The sequence below is a fragment of the Panthera tigris genome, chromosome A2, assembly GCF_018350195.1.
Source record: "Panthera tigris isolate Pti1 chromosome A2, P.tigris_Pti1_mat1.1, whole genome shotgun sequence".
Taxonomy (NCBI): domain Eukaryota; kingdom Metazoa; phylum Chordata; class Mammalia; order Carnivora; family Felidae; genus Panthera; species Panthera tigris.
In genome coordinates, this window is record NC_056661.1 from 94,961,023 (window position 1) to 94,985,667 (window position 24,645).

Here is a 24,645-nt window from a genome sequence, read left to right on the forward strand (position 1 = left end):
GTGGTTGCTGAGTTAAGCCCGGGAGTATAGATGGGACAGTGACAATATAGCTGATACTCTATCTTGAGCCCTTTTTGCACATTAACTCTCTTAATTTCCTCTGACCCCTACTAGATAGATACTACTATTCTCTCCAGTCTGACTCTGGAACACAGGGAAAAGGCAGAATTCTTTAGTTTATCTTACTCAAAAAAAAAAAAAAAAAAAAAAAAAAAGGTCAGATGCCAAAATATTCAAAAATGTCCACAGAATGTCCAAGAGAAGAGAATGGGTACATATAGGTTTCTGTAATCAAATTTATTCATGTAGAGAGATGTTGTTTACTGCTTGAAATACTGCCTGGAAAACTTCAACACTGTAATGGGCATCTTGCAAATGTTTGTAAGCATGTAATTTTGATACTCATCTTTTGAATTTATAAAAATTAGAAATGTCCCCCAGATAGTTTTGCAATGTGACAATAGAACCAAAAATATCACAGCTACAGCTACCATCTACTGAATGCTTGATTTAATTTGACAAAAAGTAAGTATCTTTAAATATTTTTGTTAACAAAAGGTTTATGAAGTGGTAACCTTCTCATGTCTGAGCCTGGCAACATTTCAGAAGCATCCCTCCTTCCCTTTTTTCAACATGAACCAGTTTGGCCATATGACTACCGTGCCAGTCCAATCAGTTCCAAAATAAAAAGGAAAAGGTTGATTATGTCCAAGTAGATGTTCAGGGCAGCAAAAACATACTCCTCGGGGTGCAGGTCAGAGTGATGGTGGCGCCCTCCCACCATGAGCTGCACATCCATCACCAAGTACTTAAAGAAAAGAAGGAAGAATTAGCTACAGAAATGGTATATTTCTATCAAATAAGTATCCTAAATTACCTGGAGAAAATATTTTAGCATCAGTAAAATATATTGCATAAAGTCGATTTATGGCTAAGTTAGGTTATTTTTACAGCCTCAACCATTCACTATGTCCCGGAGTTTGTACTCTATTACAAGTGCTTCATCCTCCTGAGGCCAGCAGGATCAAGTCTGTGAGCCTTCTTTGGCTTTCCAAATCCAGAAAACTTTGTTCCTTTAGCCAATGAGGTGGGACAATTGGACACAGAGATAAACTACAAACTGCCCTGTATTTGTGATTTTCCCACATGTTCTTGGTGAACCAAGAATGAAAATAAAGATGGTTCCTGACCTTTAGATTGATGTGCAGCAATAATGCTGAAATTCTTGGAGCTTTGGATGATAGCATTTTTCAAACCTTGCCATTGGAATGGCTTTATGATGATGTTAGTATTTCCAAAACATAGAATTAAGGGAAGGTGGGATTTGTATATAGTTAAATATTTCCCCCAAATAAAAAGTGTAGCTCAGCTGCAGTAGATAGAATGAGGAGCTCCTAAAACTGCAGGAAAAGAGCCAGAGAGCTCGCTCACCCTTGTGTTTGTGGCTGGGTGAGCAGCCCTGGGCAGCATGAGGACATTAGAGGAGGTTTCCTTAGAAACCCCTCGGTCCCAGGCAAACCAAGGACAGTTGGTCACCCTAAAAAGCAGGCTGCACAGCAGCTGAGCTTCCAGACTTCATTTATAACCCTGAGGTCCTGACTTCTACAGAGAAGCGCTTTTCTCTCTTCATCCCCTCCAAGAACTCCTGACTTTACCTTATTTCTTCTCATAAGAGGGATAATAACTTCTAATCGTTTCACAGACATGCCTTGGTTGTTAGGAGTACACCTTCCAGGTGAAATTATGTTTTTGAAGGCAGACAGGAAAGCGAGAGTGAGATGAGCTGGGATCCACCTGTCCCCCTCCCCCTCAGGGAGAATGGGGTTCAGGACACAACCCAAGACACAGCCAGCCCACAGGGAAGCCCCAGTTGGGATTCAGATCCCCAGGAGCATTTGGGAGTAACACCCTGCCTCACTCCCTACAACTCTGGTGGCTAAGCATCCCCTCCCCACCCCCTGAAAAAATGTCAATGTCCCTCTTGCTTTATCTGTTTAGTGTTGGGTAGACCTGTCTGAGGCTACAAGAATTTTTGCTCTGCCTCCAAACTGGGAACAGAAACATCAATGTACTTTTGCATGGAAACAAACTATGCCTGAAACAGGACACAAGAAATATAACAGCAGGCATCAATATGCAAAGGCTGAGAGCATAAGAGTAAAGGAAAATGAGCACAAGTTAGTTCCTTTCGGTATTAGGAGAAGAAATAAGAAAACTGAATTATACATACATAACTTCCTGGTCTAAATTTTTCTGACATTTGAAAATAGACAGGACATAATTCTAATAAAAAGGAACGTGATGAAGCAAAATGTGGGTATTTTTAAGCTGGTGATAGTATGTGGAGTTTATTACTCCATTCTTGGTACTTCTGGGTATGTTTGGAAATGCCAAAAATAATTAAAGGAAAACTTAAAATATGTGACATGATAAAAGCATAAAATGGAATACCATGCGCCTTTAAGAAAGAATGAACTTGGGGTGCCTGGGTGGCTCAGTCAGCTAAGCGTCCAACTCTTGGTTTTAGTCAGGTTATGATCTCATGGTTTGTGAGTTTGAGCCCCACATCAGGCTCTGTGCTGACAGCATGGAGCCTGCTTGGGATTCTCTCTTTCCCTCTCTCTCTCTGCCCCTCCTGCAATCTCTCTCTCTCTCTCAAAAAAATAAATAAACAAACTTAAAAAAAAAAAAAAGAATAAGATCAATCCATGACTGCTAATATGTGAATACCATTATTTTTGAGTGAAAAAGTAAAGGTAGAACCTTCTATATAGTATGATTACACTAAAAAGAAAGGTTGGGGGGGGGGGGTTGGTGTGAATGGCCAACACAACATTAAAGGAAAAAAACAACATTGGAGGACTGATTCTGTCTGACTTCAAGACTTACTATGGAGTAAGACAGTATGGTATTGATGAAAGAAGAAACAAATAGATCAATAGAACAGACTAGAGAGCCCAGAAATAGATTCATGTAAATATAGTCAAGTGATCTTTGACAAAGGAGCAAAGGCAATAAATACAATGGAGCAAAGATAATCTCTTCAACAAATGGTGCTGGAAAAACTGGGCATCCATATGCAAAAAAAACAAAAAACTTAGACAAAGACCTAACATCTTTCACAAATATTTGTTTTGTCATTGACCTAAGTGTAAAACACAAAACTATAAAGCTCTTAGAAGATAACAGAGGATCTTTTACCTAAGGTATGGTGGTGACTTTTTAGATATGACCCCAAAGGTATAATCCATGAAAGAAATAATGCATAAGCTGAAGTTCATTAAAATTAAAAACTTCTGCTCTGTGAAAGACAATGTCAAGAGAATGAGAAAACAAGCCATAGATGGGAGAAAATATTTGCAAAAGAAACATCTGATAAAGGACTGTTGCCCCAAATACACACACACACACACACACACACACACACACTCACACACACACACACACATCTCAACAATAAGCAAACAATCTGATTTAAAAAGATCATTACTTGTTCTCTGGGCTGAAAAACATAGGCGATACCTCACCAAAGAAGATACATGGATGGCAAATAAATACATTAATAGATACTCCTCATAATACGTCATAAGGGAAATGGAAATTGAAACAACAATAAGATACCACTATTAGAATGGCCAAATTCGGGAACACTTACAACATCAAATGCTGCTGAGGATGTTAAGTAACAAATTCTTATTCACTGCTTGTGGGAATGCAAAACGGTACAACTACTTTTGAAGACAGTTTGGCAGTTTCTTAAAAACTAAACATACTTTTTACCATCTGATCCAGTAATCACACTCCTTACTATCTACCCATTGGAGTTGAAAACTCCACAGAAAAACCTGCACAGGGATGTTTACAGCAGCTTTATTCATAATTGCCAAAACTTGGGAGCAAACAAGATGTCCTTCAATAGGTGGATGGATACATAAACTGTGGCACATCTAGACAATGGAATGTTATTCAGCACTAAAAAGAAATGAACTATCAGGTCATGAAAAGACCCAGAAGAACCTTAAGTGCACATCACTAAGTGAAATAAGCCATTCTGAAAAGGCTATATATGGTGTGCAACTATATGACATTCTGGAAAAGGTAAAATTTGGCAACAGGAAAAAGATTGGTGGTTGCTAGGAGTTGGAGGTAGGGGAGGAATCAAAAGGTGGAACACAAAGGGCTTTTAGGGCTTTTAAACACTCTGTATGATATCATAATGATGGAACCTCTCAATATATATTTATCTAGACCCATAGACTGACTGTACAACACCAAGAGTAAAGTCTAATGTGAACTTTAGGTGATTATAACGTGTCAATGTACGTTCGGCAATGTAACAAAGGTACCACCCTAGTGAGTGATGTTGATCGGGGGGGGGGAGGCCATGCGTGTGTGGGGGCAAGGGATATGTGGGAAATGTCTGTGCCTTCCTCTCCCTTTTGCTGTGAACTTAAAAGTGCTCTAAAAATTGTCTTTATAAAGAAAAATAGGGGCGCCTGGGTGGCTCGGTTGAGTGTCTGACTTTGGCTCAGGTCATGATCTTGCAGTCCATGAGTTTGACCCCTGCATCGGGCTCTGTGCTGAGACCTTGGAGCCCGGAGCCTGGAGCCTGCTTTGGATTCTGTGTCTCCCTCTCTCTGCCCCTCCCACACTCATGCTCTGTCTCTCTCTCTCTCTGGCAAAAATAAATAAACATTTAACAAATTTTTTAAAAAAAGAAAAAGAAGAAGGAGAAGGAGGGAAAGGAAGAGGGGGAGGCATAGGAGGGGAAAATGAAATACTGACTCTACTTGACTCTGGGCCTAGCACTTGTCAATGCACAGACCATATTCTTTGTCAAAGAGAGGGAGAAATTAGACTCACAAGTGAGAAGAGTACAGTTCCAAGACCAGCATACAATAGGTGCAACCACTGCAAAGAGAAGAAACAATTGTATGTTAAGAAAAAGGTTTGGAATAACGAAAGGGCTCACTTAGTTTACTGCTGTCAGATAAGGACCCAGTATTAAGGAAAGTCACATCTGTGGGGAATTTCATCTTTTTGAACATAGTGGTCAACAGCATCTACTCAATTCCATTCAGCAAATACATGAAAGCTACCCTTGTCGAATCAGTTTTGCTAGATAAGTGCTAAACATCTCACGCATGGTAGGACAAGTAGAACATACTAGATACGGTTCACTTTATGCACCATTGCATAGCCCTTCTAGGGCGTCTGCCCCTATACTCACTCTTGGAATGGGTGGCTCTGCGAAAATAGTGACCCTCATATACCCTAGCTAGGGCTAACTGACAAGAGGTGGAAGATGTCTACTCCAACAGTAGTGACTCTCTTGACTGACCAGAAAGTAAGATCAAACAGATGCACCAGGCCAGTCAGAAATTGATTCCCAGAGGCTGTAGCATCATCAGCTACTGTTGGGGCTATTACTATACAGAAAAGGCTGATCAACTCAGCCCAAGAGAGGAATGTGGGATTTCCATTTCTGTGAATCCTGCCGCTTCTTCCCACCTAGGAGTTCAATGAGCTTCCCTGGGTCTTTGCCTCGAGTTAGTCTGGGTAGTGTCTGTTCCTTGCAACCAAAACAGCCCTGATCAGAATATGGGACTGATGTGAATGCCAAAGGGGTTGGCTCTATAGAGGGAGAGGATAAAGAAGTGGTATAGAACATCTGAGAAAAATAATGTCACTCACTCTTCAGGACAAGAAAGCTCATCCTAGACAAATAGAGCATTCTGCTAACCAGGGAAGATCCTTGGCCAATGACATAAACCAGGAGTCAGTGACATAGTGTGGGAGGGACAGTATTTCTGGAATGAGCTAATAGTAAGAAAATACCTGATTACTGGAGTCTGAAGAATTCAAAATTGCCAAAGTCAAACAAGCCTGTATACTCACAACAAGGCTCTATCAAAAGTCTTCCCTTCCATTTTAACATGTGTGCAAGATTATATATTGTAAATATTTGTGAAAGGAAGTTTACAGGGGGAACAAAGTTTCGTCTATCTAGTAGGAAACACTGTTTCTTAACTGCACCTAAATGGTATTGTAAAGACCTATGGAACCAACCTAATAAATATTTGTATTATTCCTACCAATATTATTCCTACCAATTTGTATTATTATGGCTACCAGCCATAATAATAAATAGAGAGCTGTGTGGCCTTTTAAGGCACATCTTTGTTATATCTTCGAGTTTACCTCTAAAAAATAGATGCTACAAAAATAAATAAAAATAAAATAAAATAAAATCTCCCTAACTATAAGTCTATATAGTCATTCATAAAGCTAAACCAATTCAGGCTTAACTCTTCGTTATCTGTCTGAAGATCACTTAACAAGTCTACTTGTTGTCAAAGAAACTCTTGGATTCAGCAGTTGGGCCAAGTTGGCCTTAGGGCTTTAGTCAAAAGGTCACAGGCTCCAGGCCAATCCTCAGTGGAGCTGGCTGCCCATAGGGTCTCCCCACAGGGGCCAATGACAAGCCGGGCCCACACCCCCTCTAGCCTCCATCCACAGATTGTGTGCTGGGAAGACCATGGCACTGGCGTCCCACAGATCTGGCTTTCATCCCACCCCTACCACTTACTCCTTGTGTAGACCTGGGTGAATTATTTAATTTCTCTGAGCATGTGTTTTTAGCTAAAGAATAGATGACACATGTACTTTTCATAAAGGTCATGAGAATTAAATGTAATGCCTACGAGAAAACCACAGGCTTATATCTGATATCTGGTAAGAAGTCAATGAATATATATAAGGAAGAAAGGAAGGAAGGAAAGCAAGCAAGCAAGCTGGAATTACTCTACGCTGCCATCGGGAAAGTCTGAAAAGCCCATCACTCCACTTTCATTACTTCAAACAAGCAGCACCCAGGTATAGAAGTCTGACCAGCCCTGTGGGTAGGTTCACCCCAAGACCCTCGTAGGGAAAGACAGCTATAGTATAGAGAAGGAGCTCCGTTTTCATGCCCCACGCTTCCAACAGGACCCCAACCACACCACGCTGGGCGGCCGCAAGGACAGGCCTCACAGACCTCCAGCTACTGGGAGGTGCCCGGCTGCTGTGCTGTGCAGCCCACTGCAGTGAGTTTCTGGGCCACGCCTGTCACTTGTCAGTCACTGGGGAGCAGCAGAGTACTTCCTGGGAGACACAGAACTACACAATACAATACAATAAATATTTGTATTATTCCTACAATAAAGTTGTAAAGTTGACTACAGTCAACTTTAGCTCAAGGAACCCCCCACACACACTCCCCCTACAGCCTTGCTGAACCTTCCTCGACTTCATGTCTAGAATGTTCCCACTGCCCACCTTCCCTCCCCTTCACCTGGTGTCAGGTGTGCTACTGTGGTGGGGCACGTCTTCCAGCCCTCAGAGACTCCCCAGCCCCTTTTCTCTCACAGACACTTCTCCCGTTCAAGTCCTCACCCAGTTCACCCAACCGAGTGTCTGCTTCACAGAAGATCTAGGCCAACACAACCAGCACTTTGCCCTCTAACAATTCTCTGAGGTTCCCAAACGAGATCCCACTTACATATGAGCGTATGAAGAGGAAGAAAATTCCATAGATTAACAGTACGAAGAGAAAAACGAACAGCATCCCATTTAGCATGGTGAAATCCCACTGAGGAAATATAACACAAAAACAGCTCACTTATCATCTGGAAGGAATTTCAGGAGGTTTAGAGATGCATCTTATGTCCTATAGATAGAAATTGGCCCATTTGCTAATAATCTACCCTGGACAATTCTGAGAACCACAGACATCCATTTGCCCCTATCACTGAAAAACGCTACATTAAAAAGTGTGGTGTTGGGGCGCCTGGGTGGCACAGTCGGTTAAGCGTCCGACTTCAGCCAGGTCACGATCTCGCAGTCCGTGAGTTCGAGCCCCGCGTCAGGCTCTGGGCTGATGGCTCGGAGCCTGGAGCCTGTTTCCGATTCTGTGTCTCCCTCTCTCTCTGCCCCTCCCCCGTTCATGCTCTGTCTCTCTCTGTCCCAAAAATAAATAAAAAACGTTGAAAAAAAAAAAAAAAAGTGTGGTGTTGACTGGAATTTGCTTCATGAGGGAGAAGAAGGTAGGAGTATGGATGAAATAACAAGAGCCGTGGATACATGAGGGCTCATCATACTATTCTATTTTTGTATTTATAGGACATTTCCCCTAATAAAAATGTACATTGAATAGAATGTAAATTTGTATGTACAGTATGGTCATATTTCTGAAAGCATGTGCATAAAATACAGCAATGAACTGGGTGCCTTTCCATGTTTGTATGCATATATTTTAATAAAAATATATACACTAAGCTTTCAAAAATTATTGCTGATTCTTTTGTAATTTTGAAATTTATTAATATGCTTTTTGGTTTTGCCTTCATAAATCAGGGATGAAAACAGCCTGGGGAAGCTGAGGAATTTTTTTAAACAAAGGGGAATATTCATCTTCTGACCTGAACAGAATGATATTATACAGCAAAAGAAGACCCTTGAATCCAGGATACTTTCTTGTAAGAGCTTTTTCCTAACTCCTGTATGTCCCCCCTCACTCCTTACTTCTTGCACACCAAGAGAATAATTAGAAGCACTAGGTTTCCACATGTGGTTCTCAAACCAGCACTATCTGGGAAATGCAAATTATTGGGCTGTGTCCCAGACTTTCTGAAGTAGCAACTCCAGGGTGTCCAGAATCTGTGTTTTAACAAACCCTCCAGAGGATTCTGATGGCTGTTTAAAACATGTATGTCTAGGGGCGCCTGGGTGGCTCAGTCAGTTGAGCGGCCGACTTCGGCTCAGGTCATGATCTCGCGGTCCATGAGTTCAAGCCCCGCGTCGGGCTCTGTGCTGACAGCTCAGAGCCTGGAGCCTATTTCGGATTCTGTGTCTCCCTCTCTCTGATCCTCCCCCGTTCATGCTCTCTCTCTGTCTCAAAAATAAATAAACATTAAAAAAAAAAAATTAAAAAAAATAAATAAATAAAATAAAACATGTATGTCTAGAGGGCCACCTGGGTGGCTCAGTCGGTTAAGCATCTGACTTCGGCTCAGGTCATGATCTCACAGTTTGTGGGTTCGAGCCCCGCGTTGGGCTCTGTGCTGACAGCTTGGAGCCTGGAGCCTGCTTCAGATTCTGTGTCTTCCTCTTACTCTGCCACTCCCCTGCTTTCTCTCTCTCAGAAATAAACATTTTACAAAAAATTGTTTTTAAATACTTGTCTAGAGCTATGCATTCCATACTTGTGGCTAGGTAAGCATTCAAAGTGTGGCTAGTCTGAAGTAAAGTATGCTGTAAGTATAATAAAATACACACTGAATTTGAATTTTAGCTCAAAAAAGAACGTAAAATGTCTCAATATTTGCGTTATATTGTTTACTGAAATGTTAATACCTTGCATACACTGGGTTAAATAAAATATATGATTAAAATTAAATTCACCTGTTTCTTTTTGTTTTGTTTTGTTTTGTTTTTTTAACGTGGTTACTAGGAAAGTCAGAAGCCAGAAGGCGAAGAAGCTACGGAGGTGGGCCCACAGGACAGCAGTGAGCAGGAAGGAGGAGAGATAAGAATGGGTCAGGAAGGGCCAAAGGAACACATCTACACACTCCCTTGTGACAGAAATCTTTTTCGGTGATACATACTTTTGTTTGAAGAGCAAATAAAGTGAGCGATAACGTCACCAGAGCAGTCGCTGCTGTTGCCCACAGCACTTCCTCTGCATTACAGAAACTAAAACCAGAGACTGTGATTATTGTTCACATACATACAAAGAAAAGCACACATGAGAAAGGAAATATGTATCAAAGACTTACACTGAAACAGCTCCCAGCAGCAGACCTTGAAGAACTGTCTAAAGACAAAATTCACAATCAGAACCCTGGTCCCATAGGCCCAGAATCCAGAGATGATTTAAAGAGTGTGTGTGTTGGCGGGGTCTAGGGAGTGGGAATATGCACAACCCCGGTGCCCAGAGCTACGGGAAGGTTAATTATGGGACAAAAATAGTAGAACTAAACATTTACCTAACATTCCCCCGAGCCTGACAAGATTCTTCTATTAGTAAAAATTCCTTAGAATGCAGGAGTAACTTTCAGCATATTGATTGCATTAAATATGTGTTAGTTAGGAATATGGAAACCATAATAAAAGGTTTATCTGTAAGACCAGATCAAATGGGCCCACCCACACAGACACACCTTAACAATTTATCAAAGCAGGACATTCTGTTTCTACTAATTCTTCACCAACAGTTTCAAGTGCTGACCTTTCCTACAGGGCTTGGGTGAGAGTTGAAAACTTCAAACCTCAGATGAGGGAGGAGGATTGAGACCTTTTCAGGACTGGGGATGGGGCTCCAGGACAGATCTCTACAGAGGGTGGGGCTGCACCTGTAGGTGCCCATCCAGGGCTGGGAAGAGGGCTGCGTTGAGGTTGCATCAGGCCAGAGGGTTTCCATGGTCTGCTGGGGCCATGTGGGAGAGGGGCAGGTGCTGAGAGTCAGCAGGTGGTCAAGCCAGAGACCAAAAAAAGGCAATGAGGTTGTAGCTGGGTTCGTGGTCAGGCTCCAGGACGGTGGGCAGGTGGGGTGAGGCAACAGTTAACAGTGGCTGAAGGGCCTGAGGACATTCTCCAGCTGGTAGGGAGCTCCACCAGAGCCAAATCCAGAAACTCGGCTAACCCCCTGGTCCATGGCAAGAGCCAGGAAAGAATGCTCTGGTCTCCAGGAGTACAAATGAAGACACATTTTAACCATGGTGCAAGGACTGCTAGAGTGGCTTTGAACTTCTCCAGCTGGCCAACATCATATAGGATAAGAGACGAGAAGAACTGGAATCCTGAGAGTCCTGGATTGCATCTTTGTGTTTCCCAGACTCGGTGAGTAGTTGCCTGATTCTCTTCTTTGTTAAATCTACCAAAGCTGTCCTTATTTCCACCACAGATTAAAAACAGTGTATCTGTTCCATGTATACATGATTGTTTTTTTAATTTAATGTTTATTTATGTTCGATAGAGAGACAGAGTGTGACACTCTGGGGGGAGGGGGAGAGAGAGACAGAGACTGAATTGTAAGTACGAGCCTGACATGGAGCCTGAACTCATGGATCATGACCTGAGCCAAATTTGGAAGCTTATCTGACTGAGCCACCCCCTAGGTGCCCCTACACATGATTTTTTTTTTTTTAAGTTTATTTGAGAGAGAGAGAGAAAGTGAGGGAGGAACAGAGAAAGAGGGAGAGAGAAAATCCCAAGCAGGTTCCGTGCTGTCAGCTCAGAACCCGATACAGGACTCAAACCCACAAACTGTGAGATCATGACCTGAGCTGAAATCCAGAGTCCGATGCCCAACCGACTGAGCCACCCAGGTGCCCCCACATGATATTTTAATAATGTGCTTGCTTCCAAACTTCCTCTTAAGATTTTCTTCTTCTACTTGCTCAAATGCTTCATGTTTTTCTATCTTTAGCAGCACATAAGTGTGTGTGTGGGGGGGGGGGGGGGGGAGAGGATAGTGGGAGGAAGATAGGGCTCAGAAGTAGAGGGAGAGAGAATGATTTAAAGCTGGAAACCACCCTTCAGTTTTCCAAAGAGGAGAACAAGAGGCCTTAGAAGTCAAACCTGCCTGATGGCTTCAAGAGCGCAGAACACAGGCTCAAAATTCTATGGGACAAAAGCTGTCTTTGGTATGTGTGCTTTTTTCCCCTCAACTCCTTTTCTGAAATGGTTTCTCCATATATTTCCTAATACTTAGCCAAAACATAAAGTCTACAAAATGCATCTAATTTTTTGCCCCTGTATATTTCTTCTCTTAAGCTGTTCCCTGCTTCGGGATAAACAACAAAACCTCAGAGATGAGAGCTTTGATCTCTTCTTGTGATAAACATTAAAAACATGGAAACTTTTTAAATAAAAAATTCAAGTATTTTTAGAAAAGTACCTCCTCTCCCCATCCTATTACCTCTGCTCTAGGACTAGGCTCTAGTATAGTTATCTTTCTATGCCTGGCTTTTAACCTGCACTTCTTCCTGAGTGTAGTCTGTCCAGGAACTAGGAAACCCCATCTGCTCCCCCGAGTGACGAGCAAGGTATCCACGCCAGGTAAGAAAGGCCTTTCAATGCACTGGCAGCCAAGGAATGCCCAGATGCCCAGACGTGGGCATCAGAGAGCTAGTCTCCAGAGGAAGATGTGCTTCCCAACATATAAATCACACTAGACACTGAGCTATCTGCATGCTGAGAATGTCACCACTGGTCATGTGTCCTTACTCTCTTTGACCACCCGAAGGCACAGGCCCAAATCTAGCCTCATCACACTCAAGTGCACAGGATTATGCATTTTAAAATTTTTTCATTGAAGTACAGTTGACATACAATACTGTGTTAGTTTCAGGTATATAGCACAGTGATTTGACAATTATATATGTTGCAAAATGCTTACCACAATAAATACAGTATCAACTGCCATCATACAATATTATTGAGTATATTCCCCTGGAACTTTCCATCCCTCTGATTCATTTATAACTGGAAGTTGGTAACTCTTAAAATCCTTCACCTATTTTGCCTATCCACCCCATTCCCATTCACAACCACTAGCTTTTTCTCTGTATTTGTGAGTCTGGTTCTGTTTTGTTTGCTTATTCATTTGTTTTGTTGTGTTTTGTTTTGGGTTCCACATATAAGTGAAATCGTATGATATTCGTCTTTCTCTAACTTATTTCACTTTGCACTTACCCTCAAGGTCCATCCATGTTATCACAGATGGCAAGATTTAATTCTTTCTATGCCTGAATAACATTCCATTGTACATATGTCCACATCTTCTTTATCCACTCATCTATCAGTGAGCACTTAGGTTGCTTCCATATCTTGGCTATTGTTTTGTTGTTGTTCTTATTTTAGAGAGAGAGAGAGAGAGAGAGAGAGCGCACTTGAGGTGGGAAGAGGAGCAGAGGGAGACAGAGAGGATCTTAAGCAGACTCCATACTCAGCGCGGAGCCCAATGGGGCGCTTGATCCCACAACCCTGGGCTCATGACCTGAGCCGAAATCAAGAGTTAGACACACTCAACGGACTGAGCCACCCAGGGGCCCCCATATCTTGGCTATTGTAAATAATGCTGCAATAAACATAGGGTACATATATCTTTTTCAATTAGTGTTTTCATTCTTTGGGAAGATACCCAGAAGTGGAATTAGTGGATCATATGGTATTTCTAATTTTAAATTTTTGGAGAAACTCCATACTGTTTTCCACAGTGACTGTACCAATTTATATTCCCATCAACAGGCCAAGAGGGCTCCGTTTTTGCCACCACTTATTTCTTGTCTTTTTGATACTAGCCATTCTGACTCGTGTGAAGTGACATCTCATTGCATTTCCATAACTAGTGACGTTAAGCATCTCTTCATCTGTCGGCCATCCATATGTCTTCTCTGGAAAAATGTCTATTCAGATTCTCTGTGCATTTTTAATTAGATTTTTTTGGTATGATTTTTTGGTAGATTTTTTTAGATTTCATTTGTATGAGTATCTATCTATATAGCTATACAGATAAGATATAGGTCTATATTAGCTTCTTCTAAGATAAATCATTTGCAAATATCTTCTCCCATTCAGTAGGTTGCCTCTTTGTTTTGTTGACGATGGTTTCCTTCACTGTGCAAGAGTTTTTAATCTGATGTAGTCCCAATTTTTTTGTTTGTTTGTTTCCCTTGCCTGAGGAGACTGATCCCAAAAAATATTGCTAAGGCCAATGTTACAAGAGTTTACTACCTATGTTTTCTTTTAAGAGTTTTATAGTTTCAGGTCTTACACTTAGGTATTTAATCCATTTTTATTTCATTTTTGTTTATGGTATAAGAAAGCAGTCCAGTGTCATTCTTTCTTCCATATGGCTGTCCAGTTTTCCCAACATCATTTGTTGAAGAGACTGTCTTTTGTCCATTGTATATTTTCATCTCCTTTATAGATTAATTGAGCATATAATTGTGGGTTTATTTATTCTATTCCATTGATCTATGTGTCTGTTTTGAGCCACTACCATACTGTTTTGATTCCTATAGCTTTGTAGCGTATCTTGAAATCTAGAATTATCTTGAAATCTGGAATGGTGATACCTCCAGTTTTGTTCTTCTTTCTCAAGATTGCTTTGGCTATTCAGGGAGCATACGCATTTTGTACACTAATCTAACCACTGACTTTATTTTCCTACCCTTATTTTTCCTTTCATCAGATTTCCCTACCAGTTTATCTTATCCTCTTATATTGTGGGTGTTTTTATAAGCTACCTCAAATCTCATATGGAACCAGATGAGGAATAAATCAATTGGTACATAAATCTTCACAATGGAAGGGTGCTGAGTTCCTGGAATCCTTGTGGGCAGCACAGAAAGGAACTGGCTACAAGAAAAGGAGCCACACATTTTCTGTGGCCCAGAGAGAGCAGCACTGATCCACAAAGAAAGGACCTATGTGGTGAGACCTTGTGAGTGGAAGCCCCACAGGAGGCACTGGTGAAACAGGAACCAGACAGTGCTGAAATGAGGAGAGCCCAGGACCAGAAGCCCCAGCCTCACCCCCAACTCTCTGGAAAAGCCAGAGGTGCAAGGTGGGGAACTAAGGGAACCTGCGCTGACCTGGGTTTCTGCACCCAGTGAGACTTGAAATAGAAATAAGAGAACTCTTACAAAAATAAAGTATACTTCAAACACATGAGTTTGTGAACTAAATGTGGAATCCACTCTCCATAATAGAATGTGTTTGTTGTGCCCGGCAGAGGGCCATTAACAGTCAAGTTAACTGTTCCTGAAATGAAGCCTGGATTCTGAGCAGGTTCCCCACGTGGCCTCCCAGAGGCAAGGTCGCTGGCAAAAGGACTTGCTCAGTGTGCCCAGATTCTCTAGCTTTAGTAAAAGGGCATGGATATGATCTCATAAACAAGTTTATGACTTTGTTACAGCCAGGATTGAGCCCAGAGGACATCTCACAAATAATTTCTATCTCTATTATTCCACAAGAAGATTTTCCACGATAGAGGCAGAATTAGTAATGTGTCAAAAATATATTTCACAGGTGAGCTAACAACACATGCTAACAAAGTTTACTTACAAATACTCCCAGGAGAATGTAATTCACAGGCACCTGACGCTGGAGATTCCCACAACAAGCAAATACAATAAGTACACCAAAAAATGCTGGCCTGAGGGTAATTGAAAGCCATGTGTTATTTGTTTCCAGTGATTTTATCAAATGATACAGGTAGATGAATAGAGACAGAAATATACATTATTATCTGATAATCACTATTATAAAACAAAACTGCATGCAGATTATTACCTTTACTTCTTTTTTTTTAGCTTTTAAAACTAACTTTTCTCATTTTCATCCATAGAATTTAAAAAAATTTTATTTTGAAATAATTATAGATTCACAAAAAGTTGCCAAGAGACAGAGGTCCCATGCATCCTTTACTCAGTTTCCCTCAAAGGTTACATCTTACATAAATATAATACCAAAGCCAGTGATTTGACATTGGTACAAGGTATATATAATGCTATGTCATAGAACTTGGACACAAATCTATGAGTAGACATGTGTAACCAGCACCACAATCAAGATTTGAAACTATCCCATCATTAAAACCTCAACAAAGATCTCCTTCATGCCATCTCTTTATGGTACACAACACACACACACACCCCCTAGCTCCTTAGAACCACTAAGTTGCTTGTTTTCCATCTCTATGATTTTATCATTTCAAGAATGTTATACCTTCACCTAATTTCTAATAAAGAACCTCAGTCAATAGCTAATAGAAAAAAAACCACATTTTATTAAATCCAAGAATACTTACAAGATTGCATAGGTGAACCAGGCATTCATGAGCACCCAAGCTTTTAAACCCTTCCTGGTTAAAAAATAATTAATATAGTTTTAAATGATAAATTGTTTATTTTTCTAACTAATGTAATTATTTCAGTAGAAGTAAAACAATCTCATGGGAAAGGGGTAAACCCTTAATCATTGGCAATGATAAATGAGGAGTTAAATGGTGAAACATATAACCATACCTTGCTTCTTAAAATATATTTATAAAAAGATAGTCATAATAAGTTGTAAGTTAAATATGTATGAATGCAAATGTCCTGGTGACATTTTTATTTTTAAAAAATACTGCTAAGTGTACAAAGCAAAGAAAATCAATTTCTCATATATTTGTTTTGTAAATAGAGATTTTCACAGGATAGGTTTAAGCAGTGATGGGTCATAGTCCCTGAAATAATTTCAACATTCCAAGTCTCCAAGGCCTCCATAATCTCACCTTTTTTCCTTTATCCACTTTCATCTGTGGAAATAGCCAGGGAAAATAGAAAATGAAATAGCGCCCCAAAAAGACTAAGACAAAAAGATCTTGGCTTAGGAAGTTGAAGTAAAACTGTGGAAATCTACCAACACCTTGGTCTAAGAGTTGCCTCAGAAACAACAAAGCCATAGAGATATTATATCCTATGAATGATTAAGAAAAAATAGATAATTTTTAATGAACAAAATTGAGTTGATTCGATAAGAATTAATGTGAACAACTTAATATTTCATTTACATCGGTAACAAAGACTTACCAGAAAATAAACACGCTGATAATCGCCCCAGTGACCACCAACTGAGCCGACAGGATCAGGAACACTTTTATAATGAAAGCTGAAGAGACAGAAACATTATGTTTATGATACAATGTTCAAAAGTAAAAAAAAGAAATATAGGGGCGTCTGCATGGCTCAGTCGGTTAAGTGGTCACTTCGGCTCAGGTCATGATCTCACGGTCTGTGAGTTCGAGTCTTGAATCAGGCTCTGTGACAGCTCAGAGCCTGGAGCCTGCTTCAGATTCTGTGTCTCCCTCTCTCTCTGCCCTTCCCCTACTCTCTCTCTCTCTAGCTCTCTCGCTTGCTCTCTCTCTCTCTCTCTCTCTTTCTCTCACACACACACACACACACACACACACACACACACACTCTCTCTCTCTCTCTCAAAAATAAACATTAAAAAAATTTTTAATAGAAATGTAATTACCTATTTTTGATACTTAACAAAAGAATATTTCCTCTGATTTTTTTTTTTTTTTTTGAGGATTGGAAAAGGAGTAGTAGTTTAGAGTCAGCAAATGGAATAACCACAAAAATACAGCTCTACAGAACTTGTGGGAAATATTCCATTTGGATGGTTAGAGGTGTTTTATTGGCCATCTGAGGATTTATCCACAGAAGTCCCAAAAACCTAAAAGACAAACCCAGGAACTTAATTCCTTATGATTCACACCCTGTCCTCCTTAGGACCACAAGTGACCTGAAAGTCTCTGAATATTGCAGGCCATTACTAGGGATCCAGCTCCCCCATGCATGCAGAATGGAGCACTGAGAGGCCTCAAAGCTGCGGGTAGCGAGGGTGGTTAGCCCTTGGAGATGGCCTTGGGCTGCCCTGAAGTTTGCAGATTTCCCACCACTTTTCTTGCCAGCCTTCCTGCCTTCAGCAACTCCCTTCCCTTCTACTCGAGCAGACATCAGGTAACACAAGGAATTACAAGACCAAGGGGTTCCCAGCCGCACTCCCAAGCACAATACAGAACATGTCGGCATCTCCTTTTGCTAACTTCCTACTGCACAAGTTTTTCTGGAGTGCTCTGAATATGGTGCTGGAGATGACAATGAACTGTTTTGTAGCTTTTTTTATTTTAAAAGGAGAAAAAAAACCAGAGAGTGCTGCTTAAAGATGACTTAAAGGACTGTCAACTGTGCCGTTTTGCTGTGTGGTTTCTATGCACAGGAAGGGTGACAACAAAGAAATGGGACTGAGCTATCTTAATAAAAATACCAGAACATATGTGCCCGATTTTGGGCTGCCTACATTAAAACATTCATGTAATCAACATTTATTTCACCTCTACTATGTCTCAGAGACTGGGAGGGAATGCTTTTTTTAATGCTTATTTTATTTTTGACAGAGAGAGAGAGAGAGAGAGAGAGAGAGAGAGAGAGAGAGAGAGAGAGAGAGAGAGAGAAATGGAGGGAGGGAAGGAAGGAGGGGCAAAGAGAGGGGGAGAATACATACAAAAGGGTGAATTGGATCCTTCCTTAGGTCATACATACACAAAAACTAATTATTAGTTTAAAATGGATGGAGGGGGGCCTGGGTGGCTCAGTTGGTTGAGTGTCCAACTCTTGATTTCGGCTCAGGTCATGATCTCACAGTCCGGTCTGTGAGTTCAAGTCTCATGTTGGGCTCTGCATTGTCAGCACGAAGCCTGCTTGGGATTCTCTCTCTCTTTGCCCCTCCCCCATTGGTGATTTCTCTCTCTCTCTCTCTCTCAAAATAAATATTTTTTTTTTTTTAAAAAGATAGACAATAAGAAATGATGACAAGGACTTAGGAGAAATAGGAAACCTCATACATTGCTGGTTGGAATGTAAATGATGCAGTCACTTTGGAAAAGTTTGGCAGTTCCTCTTAATGTTAAACAGAGTTACCACATAGCTCAGCAAGTCCTAGGTATCTACCCAAGAGAAATGAAGATGTATCTCTACACAAAAACTCAAATATGAATATTGACCACAGCATTATTCATAATAACCAAAAAGTAGAAACAACCCAAATGTCTATCAACTGCAGGATAAATTGTGGTAGGGTCCCCTCCCTAAGGAAAGAAAAAAAAAGCCTCAAGGCAACCTGACTATATGCATAGGTGACAACATCCCTCAGGACCTTGTAACATGAGACCACATAATCAGACTACATGTTTGTGTGTTACCATATATGGGAGACGAAGTAAAAAAATACATAGAAAACTACACCACGTGGCGTTTGGGGCTCAGTTCTTTGGGTACGAACCCAACTGAGCGGTGCCAGAAGGAATAAAGTTGCTTCCTGGAAAGAAAAGCCTTGGTGTTACGACTGTCTGTGCAAGAATCCTGCTACATTACTGGGGGGCTCGTTCGGGATTCAGACAGTACATTTCCACCTCCTTTGCCACTGGGGCTGCAAACCTCAGGGTGCCGGGAGAGGCAGCCTCACCTGGTGCCAGCAGGCCGCTTGATCCACAGGGGACCAGCCCTCCTGGCACACTGGGGCAACAACCCCTGTATGTGCTCATGGAACCCAAGAGGCCCAGGAACCGGCTCAGGGATGCCCATCAGCCTTCTAAGAACCCAGGTTCGTTTTGGCAGACCTGCCCGTAAGAGGCAGAAGGGGAGCCTGATCACCTCCCAGAGGTGCACTAGTAGTTCCACAAGGGACGAGGAACGAAGCTGCAACACTAAGGTGTTGGTGCTGGGCAGCAGGTTGGAGTTGCCGCGTGACTGTGTATGGAGACTTGTGTCTCCTTCATTTCCTTGGTCAACGACTATAATTCGAGCCAACTGTCTCTGGTTATTCTACCTCAGAACGGGGACTTGAGGGAATATTCCCAAGCAGCTGCCGAAACTCCTTTTGTTTCAGGGAAATTCCCTGTCTTCTCAGGACTGACATGGACTGTCTCATTCCACTGGTGGCAAACAAAACAAAAGAAACCTGGAGTCTGCTCCTCTGTCTGAGCTGCCAAGATTTAAAACTGGGAATTCTCTTCCCTGCCTTCCGCTGGCACCTGTCTCTTCTGCCTTCCCTTCCCCGCTCCTGTTTCTGCACCACCTGAGGGGCGGCTGGCACAACTGGCTCCTCAATGCCTCGGGCACCATCAGCCCCTCCTCCCACCCTAGATGTCCAGGAACAAAGACCACCGATGTCAGATTTCCCCACCAACGTTGCAAGTAAAAATTAACCAAGGGGAACAAATTGTCTTATGTGGACTCAAGTAAAATGTGTTCAGTGTTTAAGCTAATTTGAGTTTGTTGGTTTGAGATAGATGATGTTTATCAACATTAAAAAAACTTTTATTCTACCTTGATTTGCTGAGGGTCAAATAAGCTCATGTTATCTCTGTTCCAATTCGTTAACAAAAGGATGACTTAAAGTGACGGTTAATTTTGTCGGTCTCTTAAGTTTTCATGCGGAATTGTTAAGATAGCTTTTAAAGTCTTTGGTGACCTAAAATGTTAAAGTTTTGCTTGCATGCATGCTAAATTGAGATTGAATTCATTTGATATCTAATGAGATAAGAGGCTAAACCACTAATTACTAGATGTAGGTTTATGCTTTTGACTTGTTGCAGAAATAAAGGATATTTGGAACTGTTGAAAAACACGCTTTGTGCTTAATGGATTCATAAGTTTGCCATTTAAAAAAATTCTGATGTAACATAGAGTTCACAACTGGTTACTACTTAGTTTTTACTGAAGACTAAGGTTTCTAAGAGTTAAAATTCTGCTACATGTAGTTAAAACTGATAAAAATAAGAAACTCTGTATGTAGAAAGTAGTAGATATGAAACAAAGATATAAGAAATGGAAATATATTTTTGTTGAAGGTAAAAGAAAGTAATTTTGTCCTAAATGAGACTGGTTATTCGGAGAGAAATGGCTTGGGACAAAATCTAAATGCAAGGAAAAATTGTAGAATGTTCGTGAAGGAAAATATTTAAAAAGAAATTTTATGTGTGGTCAGGATGGACTAAGGTTAAAATAAATGGATTTTAAAAGTACACAGGGTTGAGATTAAAATTCTTCCTCCTTTGATCCAAAGGCTGGGAAAATGATGACAATACCCTTAATGCAGTCCTCCAAATCCTTCATATTTGTGTTGTTCCTATTTAGCAGAGGAATGGATGCCTCTGCCATATGAGGGATGGATAATATACAAAGGGCTTTTACTAAGATACATGAGAGCCATTTTACTAAACGTAGCCCACTGCATGCCAAAAATGGATTTCCACATGACTGCAACATATTTATGTGGGCGTTGTTGAAAAAGGCAGGGGAATAGACCTTGACTTTGGCTCTTTAACCCCTTCCCTCAATAGCCAATGATCTATATGTAAGTTACTGTTGGGCCAAAATAAAATTAGTACATCCTATGGCAACCAGGAAAGTCTTGCTTAGTCACAGTCCATACTCCCAAGGTCCTACAGGTGGGAAACAGAGGGGTAAAAACAAACAAACAAACAAACAAACAAACAAAAAGACAAGACAAAACAAAACAAACTGGAAAGACCAGGCCAGCTCTCAGAGGTAAGGTCAAGCCTGGGTAAGAATGACTACTCCCAGCACCTCACAAGCCTGACAGGGCTTTTGGCTGCCAGTCGCATAGCCAGCCAAAACAAGAGGCCAGGGAGATGAGGTTTCTCCTGGCCGGCTATAGGAAATTGAGATAAGGGACAACTTTCTTCCTTTTTCCTATAGATGGGTAATTCCCCAACCAAGGCCATTACTCCTTTGGAATGCATTATGATTCATTTTCTTTTGCACCAAGGCTTGGCCCCAATACAAATTGGAAAAGGGAACCTGGACACCAGAGGAAACTATCAATGACAATACAACCCTACAATTGGACATGTTTTACAAATGTGAAAGGAAATGGGGAGAATTCCCTTATGTTCATTGTTTTTGGGCCTTAAGAAAAAAATCTTATGTATGTATATATATATATATGCTTACAGATATATGTTTACATATATATATGATATATGTAAGCAATGTAAGGTGGATCCTAATTTAATAACAACCCTTTCTAAAGTCCAGCAATCAGGAGGGGAAACAATTAAGGGCCCCTTACCTGTACCCAAAACAGACCTAGAGAAGGAGGAAGGGAAGTCTTCCACCTCAACCTCCTCCTCTTCAGGTCCTTTATCTATCTATCTATCTATCTATCTATCTATCTATCTAAAAAAATACAATTCTGCTCCCTGCTACCCACCTTATCCAGGCCCTCCCTGTAATGTAACAGGCATGTTTCCCTTACAAGAAGCTAGAATGCCAGAAGAAAAAACTTTTACATTACAAGGTTTAAGACAGATAATAGGAGATGTAGGTAAATTGTCCGATCAGGTAAGCATATAAAGCCTTTCCAGAATATCACATATTTTTTTTTGAGTTGACCTGGAAGGATACAACGCTTTTGTTAAATCAGACTCTTAATGAGATAGATGTTTTGAGAAAAAAAATTTTAAGGAAATCTAGCCTTTAAATTATGCTAAATTAGCCACTATTTTACAAACACAAAATGGGAGCCCAATGGCCTTCCTGGAGAGGTTGAGGGAGGCTCTCATCAAATATATGGCTATCTCCCCTGACACCCCTAAGGCTGAGATGATTTTAAAGGATAAATTTGTCACTCAATCAGCCCTAGATATTCAGAGAAAATGCAAAAATTGGCTGTTGGCCTTGAAGGGATCCTTGGAGGAGCTCTTATGAGCTGCCAATTGGGTATATTATAAACAAAACAGAAAAGGAGGCCAGAAAAAAAAAAAAAATAGTCTGAGGCCTTAGTTGTGGCCTTATGTACTATGTCAGACTGGACTTCCTGCGGTCCTGGCACCAAGTGCCATTTATATGGCCGTTCAGAGCACTAAAATGAGAACATCCTCAGAGGGGACAACCAAAATGAAAACCCCATAATCCATGCCCCTTATATAGAAACAATCACTGGAGGGAGATCTGAATGCCCTCAGGACCTCTATCTGTGAGGGCTCAAATAACCAATGTCCCTGGAAGGGACTAACCAGGGCCTGGGGCTCTTCACACTGGCTCCCCTAAACCAACTGTCTATCAGAAACCCAGAGCCTCGGGTAACTCTAAATATAGAAGGAAAAACTGGTTGATTTCCTTCTTAACACCAGAGCTACCTTTTCTGTCCTCCTTTCCACTCCAGGCCAACTACCCAAACGTGACCTCTGGAAAACTTCTAACTAAATTTTTCTCTCAGCCCCTGGGATGTAGATGGGGAAATCTAATTTCTTCTCATTCTTTCCTCATAATGCCAGAGAGCCTTACTCCATAGCTAGAAAGAGACATTATAAGTAAATTAGAGACTATGGTGCTACTAACTACAAACAGATAAACAATTATGTGAGCTTTTGAAAATTAGTGGATATTGTAGGCTATAGATAACAGGATTCGGGAAAATAGTTGGCTCCTATATGAATTATTAAAGGAGACTCAATCCCACCTACTCTCTGCACCCCCCCCCCACCCCCACCCCTGCGAAATAAACTGGGGTCTGACTTCTAGACACTGTCTCCAGTCCTTGGAATGGTTACAAACAGAGCAGAGCAATTACTGTTACCATGCTCACAGAGCAAAAGATTATTAAAATACAGCACCAGGCCTTTCATTTAGGGAGGGACAAAACTTATCAAATGGCCCAAAGGATGTTTACTCGAAAAAACTTGTCAAGGAGAATTCTGCAAGTAGTTTCAGGCTGTAAAGTATGTCTTAAAAACAATCCTTTCAACCACAAACTTGCTCTCCCAGACAATCAAGGAACTGGAGACTATCCAGGAAAGACTAACAATAAGGTCTCACTCAGATGCCAAAGTAAAAAAAAAAAAAAAAAAAAAATTCCAGTATCTGTTTGTGGGGGTTAATACTTTTACTAGTTGGGTAAAGGCTTTCCCCTACAAGATAGAAAAGGGACAAAAAGTAATAAAAATTCTGCTTTATAAAATAATACCCAGGTATGGCTTACCTGAAAATTTACAAATTAATAATGGTAAATGGCTGCCTTGACTCTTTCTCTAGTAGAACTCCTGGCTCTTGAAAAAGTTTTACAACTCAAAATAAAACAAACTGCGTATACTCAGCAAAACTCTAAGTAACACCTTACAAGCATTAGATGCTTAAAAAAATTTTTTTTAATTCAGTTAGGGCCAAAATCTTGGAAATAGAGCCACCATTGATTACTTACTGCTCCTGCTTCTCCATCACTTGGGTTATGAGAGATTCCCTGACATATATTGTTTACAAAGTCAGGGTCTCTCCTAGATTATTTGACAGATTTGGAACTGTGGACATTAAGATGCCATCTTATTGGTCAGTATAATCTTTACTTTGTGTTTTTCTCTTGGTATCTGCTAATGTTTATGCCACCTCATGCCTGCCAGCCTTCCTGTAAAACCATACTGTGGGCCACTTGACGGACCCATGGGTAGACTCTAACTGCTATACCCCTACACCATCCCTTACCAGCTTGGAGAAGCCAGAACAGTTATCGCTCCTGTTCCCTAACAGCAGTTACAGGCCCTATTCGAGGGGAGAAATAAATAGGGAAAGGGTTACATTAGGGAGGGAAATATAAGGGCCATCCAGGGAGGCAGACTGCGGCTGCAGTGGGAGGCTAAAGAAGCAGATGGGGTTCTCCCTTTATAAAATCCTGTATAGGTGCCCTCCCCCCATTATCAAGGGCATAAGGCAGGGGGATCTAAATGAGACAGACAATCTAACCCTAAGACAACAGATGTGGGCCTTGGCTTTACCTTAACCACCTTAGACCACTGGGTCAGGGAGCGATTACATGTGAATCTGACCACACACACTCACCCCTTTTAACCAGGAGATGCAACATGGATAAAGGAATGAAATGTCCAACCCCTAAAACCCCTCTGGAGGGGCACATTCACTGTCATTTTGTTCACCCCTACTGCAGTACAGATCGCTGAAGTGGGTCCCTGGATTCACTACAGCAGAGTGAAGCTGGAATCTCGAAACTGGGAGTGCATTCCTGATC

The 24,645-nt window shown here is 41.1% G+C and overlaps 1 protein-coding gene and 1 long non-coding RNA gene across 7 annotated transcripts in view; one reads left to right on the forward strand and one right to left on the reverse strand.

Moving 5' to 3' along the window:
- Positions 1-278: 278 nt before the first annotated feature.
- LOC102952128 (protein lifeguard 1) overlaps positions 279-24,645 on the reverse strand; it is a 31,132-nt gene continuing 6,765 nt past the window's right edge. For 2 of the 4 annotated variants that reach the window (XM_042966332.1, XM_007076712.3), the window contains exons 4-11: positions 16,623-16,701; positions 15,857-15,910; positions 15,112-15,202; positions 9,816-9,853; positions 9,645-9,732; positions 7,541-7,630; positions 4,864-4,911; positions 279-808 (exon numbers count right to left, since the gene is read on the reverse strand). In XM_042966332.1, coding sequence (XP_042822266.1) covers positions 656-808; positions 4,864-4,911; positions 7,541-7,630; positions 9,645-9,732; positions 9,816-9,853; positions 15,112-15,202; positions 15,857-15,910; positions 16,623-16,701 — 641 coding nt within the window. In that variant the 3' untranslated portion in view covers positions 279-655. The remainder of the gene's footprint in view (positions 809-4,863; positions 4,912-7,540; positions 7,631-9,644; positions 9,733-9,815; positions 9,854-15,111; positions 15,203-15,856; positions 15,911-16,622; positions 16,702-24,645) is intronic. The other 2 variants (XM_042966339.1, XM_042966343.1) reach the window with 2 other exon arrangements.
- LOC122233532 lies at positions 4,239-9,682 on the forward strand. Of its 3 annotated transcripts, none has more exons than XR_006211124.1 (3): positions 4,239-4,319; positions 8,395-8,516; positions 9,491-9,682. It is a non-coding gene; the product is annotated as an uncharacterized LOC122233532 (long non-coding RNA). The 3 variants fall into 3 exon arrangements; XR_006211123.1 differs by having other exon boundaries at positions 4,257-4,342; XR_006211126.1 differs by having other exon boundaries at positions 4,266-4,353.